General features: G+C 45.4%; 1 protein-coding gene across 1 annotated transcript in view; it reads left to right on the top strand.

Annotated features, from left to right (window-relative positions):
* The first annotated feature begins 1086 nt into the window (after positions 1–1086).
* CHGB (chromogranin B) overlaps positions 1087–7858 on the top strand; it is a 7759-nt gene continuing 987 nt past the window's right edge. Inside the window, exons 1-3 of the mRNA XM_023512199.1 lie at positions 1087–1128; positions 1606–1699; positions 5800–7550. Of these exons, the coding sequence (XP_023367967.1) occupies positions 1093–1128; positions 1606–1699; positions 5800–7550 (1881 nt within the window). The 5' untranslated portion in view covers positions 1087–1092. The remainder of the gene's footprint in view (positions 1129–1605; positions 1700–5799; positions 7551–7858) is intronic.

Here is a 7858-nt window from a genome sequence, read left to right as displayed (position 1 = left end):
CCAGCTAGAGCTTCCGTTGTCACAAGAACCTAGAATAATTTTCTCCACTGAACTTCTCCCACCGTAATAGCAGTTCTCTACTCCAGGGACTGCCCAGAGAACTGTAGAGATGGACTTACATTTTATATGTATGTGCTTTGGGCTGTTCTAATTGAAAGTGATCAGACAGAATAAAGTAAAAGTGAAAATAAGAGAATCAAAGCAGCCTGGAAAGGGAGAGAAATGCCACCAGAAGATTAAAATTGCCTGAAGCGTTTTCTAAGCCACTTCAAACACTGTTTTGAGATAACAGAATCTCATGCAATTTTATTTAAATAAATTAAATTTTTTCCTTTTAAAATACTCTCCTAAATCAGTTGTTAAACTTCAGTTTGCACATGACATTATGGAGCCTGGGGAGAATTACTTCCTCCCTTGTTCTTTACATGGTTGGAGACGATGGTGGGGTAAAGGGAAACACAACATTGGTGCAGATGCATGAGCCAGCTTGTCCAGGCAAAGGCCTTGGGGGTCAACAATAAGGTAATTCATTAAGGAAGAGTCGTAACCATGTTTTTGTAAAGGAAGTTAGTCTTGAGAGGAAGACTTTCTTGGGAACAGGGATGGGCAGAGGGAGCCACAGATCTTTACCCATTTGGGGTAGGCAGGGGTGAAAGGTTAAGGAGGACACCGTGGCTGTATTTAGACTTAGTGTGTTGTGGACTTTTTATTGAAGTATAATATAAAGTATAATATAATCTGTTTATAAATAGAAACAGATCATGAGTCTGCAGCTTAACTAGCACACCCATGTAACTAACCAGCATGCAGATGAAGAAGCAGAACCTTTCCCAGTACCCAAAGCTCCCCTTGTCTGTGGTCTGGATTTGATTTATGCTGGATAGAAGGTGGCATTTATTTCCAAACATACTTAGGGCATGGCTAGGTGACAATAACCATGTTTATGTGTGTGTATACATATGTGTGTGTAAGCTGATTCTGCCCCTTTCTCTACCTAATATGGGGGAGCTCTGTGAGTTTGGATTTGCACAATTTCCAGAAATCAACTCAAGCCATTTCCTGTTCCTTCTTTCCTTCGAAGCTGTCAGTTCCATGCCGGTGGATAACAGGAACCGCAGTGAAGAAATGGTAAGTTCAAATGTCAGTTTTAGAATCTAGACTCAAGATTCTCCTACTGTCATCCCAAACCAAACACACACGCTCACACAAACGAATAAAGTAACACAGCTTAGTCTTTCAAAGCTGGGTTTTCATCCCTGAGAGGAGGGGAACAGTGGCTGCCGCTCCGGTGCTGAGCTCCCAGGTGCTTTCTGATTGGGTCCGCACCCCTGAGGATGGCTGTGTGGTCATAGTATTTCCCTCTGACTGGTTCAGAAGTGAGTGTTTATTTCCTTTCTCAGGGTAATTTCAACTCAATACCTCTTGCATTGTTCTGTGCAGAGGCTGGGGAGTTTCAACACAGTCTGTGAGTCTATCTTCCTCTCCTAAGGATCCTGCATCAGTACAGGCCGCATCATCAAATCTCCCTTGACATCACCTCTGAGTTGAATGATCTGTCATCTCAGTGACACCAGCTTTTCCAACCTGCTTCTGGTTTTCCTGCAGGTGACACGCTGCATCATCGAGGTCCTCTCAAATGCCCTGTCCAAGTCCAATGCCCCACCTATCACCCCCGAGTGCCGACAAGTCCTGAAGAAAAGTAAGTGTTCCCACACTGCAGGCAGATCTTGGTCACCGCAAAGATCCTTTTCCTAAGATTGCTTAAGGGAAGTTGTCTCTGCCTGCCTATCCAGACACGATTCTTAGCCCTTAGTCTGTGGCATAGCGATTCCAGCTTCTGCTCCTTACTGATTGTGTTCTGGGGTCTTTTGACGTCTGTTAAGAGGGCCCCAGGGAAACCAATAAAAACCAAATGGCCCAAGTCTATAAGAACCCTGGAAACATTGTGCCCAGAGGGTGATGGAATGCTGAAAAGGAGAAGGTCTAAGCCCTCTCTTCTCTGTGGTTAAGGCCAGAGCTCGCCACACAGATTAAACTAAGGAGTAGGTTTAGGCTGGACAGGAGGTCCCTCACCCCGGAGAGCATGCGTCCCTTTGGAGGGGAAGCAGGTATTTCTCAGCTCTAGTTCTATTGTGGAGAATACAAACTCTGTTACCATTCTTGGGATTTTTAAAGAAGAAGTTAATTTTTTTTTTAGAAGCTAAAATTTTTATTTTCAAGCAACATCTTCTGGTGTTTAAGTATTTAAATGCCTCTGAATTCAAATTTGCTAAAAATGCTGTTTAGGTTGAATGGAACTCACGTAAATGGCCTACCGATTGTTTTAGTTTTCTCTCTGTTGGGGAGCAGCTGATCGGAAGACTGATCAAACTGGTAAAGACTGGTAAAACTTTTGGTCAACTGGGTGAATGAATTTCTTCGTAGAGCCTCTGTCCTACCCCAAGCCCATCTCCACTTCCACTCTCTCCTGAATGTCTCTGAGTCAGCTTCTACTCACCAGTGAATGGCTATTTGGGGAGTAGGGAAGAATCATTGTTTTATGGTTTCAAGAGTCTAATTTCTTAGTAAGTATAAGAGTCTCTTTGATCAGTGTTGATCTGGTCATCCTTGCAGCATGATCGTTAGGTGCATTTTCTCCTTTTTGCTTGAAAGTAAGAGTGAGCTTCCCACTTTTTTTTTTTTTTTTTTGAGACAGAATCTTACTATGTCACCCTCGGTAGAGTGCCATGGCATGACAGCTGACAGCAACCTCAAACTCTTGGGCTTAAGCAATTCTCTTGCCTCAGCCTCTCAAGTAGCTGGGACCACAGGCACCCACCACAACATCCAGCTATTTTTTTTGTTGCAGTTGTCATTGTTGTTTAGCAGGACCAGGCGAGGTTCCAACCCGCCAGCCCCAGTGTATATGGCCAGTGCCCTACCCACTGAGCTATGGGTGCTGCCAAGCTTCCCACTTTGGTTTTACAGATTGATAATGACTGTGTCCTGCTAATAGCAGCCCTCTTCCAATCTCACCTGTGGGAGCTTAAAGCTAAATTTAGGAAGAAAGTACCAAGCGTCAGGTACAAGCTGCTATAGGCAGTGCATTTTTTTTTTTTTTGAGACAGATTCTCAAGCTGTCACCCTGGGTAGAATGCTGTGGCATCACAGCTCACAGCAACCTCCAGCTCCTGGGCTCAAGTGAGTCTCCTGCCTCTGCCTCCCAAGTAGCTGGGACTACAGGCACTGGCCACAATGCTTGGTTATTTTTTGGTTGCCGCCATCATTGTTTGGTGGTTCAGGTTGGATGTGAACCCACCAGCTCAGGTGTATGTGGCTGGCGCCTTAGCCGCTTGAGCCACAGGCGCTGAGCTGGGCAGTACATTTGTTAACTGGGAAAAAATAAAAATATTTTTGTTTCCGGCACTTAAGATCCCATAAGCCTGTAGGCAGCAGGACAGAGGCTCCAGAAGCTGAGGTCTTGGCTGATCAGCAATATTTCAGCTAACTCTCAGTGTGACATCCGTATCTGCCTCTGTTAGCTCAGGCTGCTGTAACAAATACCATAGACTGGGTGGCTTAAACAACCAACATTTATTTTTCACATTTGTAGAGGCTGGAAATCCAAGTTCAAGTGTCTGTTGAGGGCCCACATCCTGGCTTATAGACAGCTGCCTTTTCACAGTCTCCTTACCTGTGACAGAAAAGATCATCTCTCTGTCTCTCTCTTTCTGTCTCTCATCTCCTCTTACTGGGGCACTAATCCCATTATGAGGGTTGCATCCTCATGACCTAATTACCTCCCAAAGGCCCCACCTTCATATAACATCACATTAGGGATTACTTCAATGAATATGAATTTGGGGGATGCGCAAATGTTTAGTTAATAGCACTACTTAACGCCCCCCTGCTTACCCGTGCCCACTTGGTTAGCTCTGCCCCAGTGCTGTACATACCACCACTGGCTCTTAAAAGGACTGGTGACAGGTGGACCAGCCCTCAGGTGTCTGGGTGTGAAAGGTCAGGGACCTTTCTCATACTTTGCCTTGTAAGTATGAGAATATTATCATCATGCCAGACTGGGCTTTAAGTAGACAAGTACAGCCAGTCCACCATTTCTTGGATGTTTTTACAAAACAGATCAATTTTTTTCTATTCTGTAAGTATCAGTTCAAAATGAGTCATCAGTACACGTCAATAGAAAGATGACATGAGCCACAAACACAGTTTTAAATTTTACAGTAGCCACAATTAAAAAGTCAAAAGAGACTGGTGAAATTAATTTCAATAATATCTTTTATTTTTATCTAACATATTATGTATATATAGCCAATCTATATATTGAAATATATATTATTCAATACATGTAAAATATTATCTTTTCAACATGATAATAAATATTATCTTTTTGGTAATTGATACCAAAAATTGATTTTGCATTTTTTTCATAGGGAGTTTTAGAAATCTGGTGTGTTTGTGACATGGATAGCATGTCTCAGTTTGGACCAGCCACATGTCAAGTGCTCAGTAGCTACAAAGGGCTAGTGGCTCCTGCAGTGACCTTGGCTTCAGCCATTCTATCTGAACTCAGTGAAATTGAAATCCAAACCCTCCCAGCTAACAATTGAGTGTTAACTGTCTGCCTCCGTTCATGGGATGCTCTTGAGTTAAGGAGGATTTAGTAAAAAATTCTTGATATTTGGAAAAGGTGGGAGAGAACAGCATCCAGTTAAAATATCAGTTACACCATCTACTGCTGACTCAGGAAACAGAAAGATGACTCAGTGTCCTGAAGTTTATGCTCAGCGTCTGAGAACACTTTGGGAGGATGGGACCTGAGTGAAGAAAGAAGTGGTCCTCTCCACTGCTGTGTAGTTTTCTCGGGGAAGAAAGAAATACACCCTTCTTATTACCAATTACCAAGTTATATTGTCACTTACTGCTGAAGTGGGTCTACACAGTTGATTGGATAATAAAAGTGGGATATAAGGCAATAATTTAAAATGTGCAAATTGTTCTTTGAATCTTGGGATTTCCTGTTTTGGCTATTTAACTTTATTTAGCTCGATAATAGTTAGAGCCATTCACACAATGCTAACTTTTTAAGCCCCACTTAGAGTGAAGATGGTAAGAATGGGCCTGAATTATACTACTCTGACACTCGATGTCCTCTGCATCTGCAAAAAGAGAAGACTGGCCTAGAGTTCTCAGATCCCTTCTAGTTGAAGATTGTAATATTTCATAAATCTGTATATGGATACAATTTGACCATTGATAGATCATGCAAGTGAGAGACGCGAGTTGAGTATTATGAAAACATAAAAACATCGAGAGTTTATTATTTGATTTAAACCCAGCCAAGAGGCTTTTGTAGTATTTGTTTTTAAAAGGAATCTGAGTGTATTCTTCATTAATTAAAAAAATTATTCAAGGTGGAGCCTGGTGGCTCATGCCTATAATTCCAGTGCTTTAGGAAGCTGAGGAGGGAGGATTTCTTGAGGCCAGGAATTCAAGACCGAGCTAGGAAACATAACAAGACCCCCATCTCCACAAATAGAACATAAATAGCTAGCTATGGTGGTGTGTGCTTGTAGTCTCAGACACCAGAGGGGCTGGGGTGGAGGGGCACTTGAGCCCAGGACTTTGAGGCTACAGGGAAAGTGAGGATACCACTGTACTCCACCTGGGCAGCACAGCAGGATCTTATCTCTAAAAAAACAATTACTGAGGTGTCCTCGGGATTTGTAGTGATTACCAAGGCTGATGCTTATTGAACCACAAGCAATTCTGGAGTTATGCTTATGGTTATTTTCATTATAGGTGGAAAAGAGCTCAGAGACAAAGAGGAAAGTGAAAACGAAAACACAAAGTTTGAAGTAAGATTGTTAAGAGACCCAGTTGATGCCTTGGCTGCCCACAAGCCCCCCAGCAGCGAGGAAGCAGGAGCCCCAGGGGAGGAGAACGTCCAGGGCCTGACATTGGTGGACACAGAGAAAGGGGCAGAGGGAGGCGGGCACAGCCGAGAGGGAGCAGGGGAGCCACAGGGGAGCCTTCACCCCTCTGACGGCCAAGTCTCCGAAGAAACAAAGACACACCCTTCTGAGGAGAGCAACAGGGAAGAAGTGGAGAGAGAGAAGTATGAGAAAGTGGAGCATGGGGAAGAGGGCAGTGATGAGAAACATCTCGAGGAGCCAGGAGAAACACAGAATGCTTTTCTCAACAAAAGAAACCAGGCTTTGGCGACGAAAAAAGAGGAATTAGCGGCCAGATCTGATCCACGCTCTACTGGGCATTCTGAGAAGACACACAGCCGGGAAAAGAGCAGCCAGGAGAGTGGAGAGGAGACAGGGAGTCAGGAAAATCTCCCCCAAGAGTCCAAGAGCCAACCCCAAAGCCAGGAAGAATCTGAGGAAAGTGAGGAGGACGTTCCGTCCGAGGTGGCCAAACGACGCACGAGGCCCAGACACCACCATGGGAGAAGCAGGCCTGACAGGGCTCCTCAAGCAGGGAGTCCTCCCTCCAAGGAAAGGGGACACCCCTTTGAGGAATCTGAGAAGTCAGGTCTGGGCACTGCCAGTTTAGGGGAAAAGAGGGACCAGCATTCAAGCCAGTACAAGGCTTCAGAGGAAGAACCTGCATATGGGGAGGCAGAGAGAAGTTATCCAGGTGTCCAGGCCCCAGAGCAACTGGAGGGGGAACGACATGGGGGCAGAGGGAGTGAAGAGTACAGGGATCCAAGGCCTCATGGTGAGGAGAGTTGGGACAAGGAGGACAAGAGAGACCATCCCAGCTCAGAGCTTGACAATATGGCGCACAAATACAATGAAGAAATGGAGGAAGGGCAGGGCCGTGAGGGGGAGAAGGGACGTCCTCACAGAGGCAGGGGTGGGGAGCCAGGTGCCTATTCCATGCCTGAAACCAGAGAAGAGAAAAGGTTCTTAGGTGAGGGTTACCGTCGTGCTCAAGAAAGCCAGCTGGACAAGGCCCGGAGGCGCCCACAAGATGAGTGGAAAGAGCTGGACAGACATTACCTCAACTACGGTGAGGAAGGGGCCCAAGGGAGATGGCAGCAGGAAGACCTGCAAGACGCTGAAGAAAACAGGGAGGAAGCCAGGCTTCAAGACAGGCAGTACGCCCCCCGTCACAACGCTGAAAAGAGGAAGCGATTAGGGGAGCTGCTCAACCCGTACTACGACCCTGTCCAGTGGAAGGGCAGCCATTTTGAGAGAAAAGACAACCTGGGTGACAATTTTCTTGAAGATGAAGAGGAAAATGGGCAGACCTTGAATGAGAAAAATTTCTTCCCGGAATACAACTACGACTGGTGGGAGAAAAAGCCTTTCTCGGAGGATGTGAATTGGGGCTACCAGAAGAGAAACCTTGCCAGGACCCCCAAGCTGGATCTGAAAAGACAGTACGACCGAGTGGCTGAACTGGACCAGCTCCTTCACTACAGGAAGAAAGCAGCTGAATTCCCAGATTTCTATGATTCTGAGGAGCCGATGAACCTACACCATGAGGCAGAAAATGAAAAGGACAGGGCTGACCAGAGAGTTCTGACAGAGGAAGAGGTAAGGTGTGGGGCTTTTGTTTGAAATTAACGTCCTGTGGTCAATGTTAATATGTTTAAGACTGATATTCATAGGAAGGAACTGGTGGGGATTAACGACCATGAGAAAAGTGCCTTCGTTATGGGGTAGACACCACTTCTGGGGCCTATTTCAACCTGAGCCGTTGTCCACATCCTTGTCCACGTTCCTCTTCAGGGCTTTGCAGCACCAGCCACACATTGGGATCACCTGGACAGCTTATAAGTTACTGTGTCTGGGACCTGTCCCCAGAGATTTTTGTCTCATTGGTCCTGGGTGCTGCCTGGGCA

The sequence above is a fragment of the Otolemur garnettii genome, unplaced genomic scaffold (genome assembly GCF_000181295.1).
Source record: "Otolemur garnettii isolate 467f Iridium unplaced genomic scaffold, OtoGar3 scaffold00025, whole genome shotgun sequence".
NCBI lineage: Eukaryota > Metazoa > Chordata > Mammalia > Primates > Galagidae > Otolemur > Otolemur garnettii.
The sequence above is the reverse complement of the archived record's forward strand: the minus strand, read 5'-3'. Positions and strand labels throughout refer to the sequence as shown.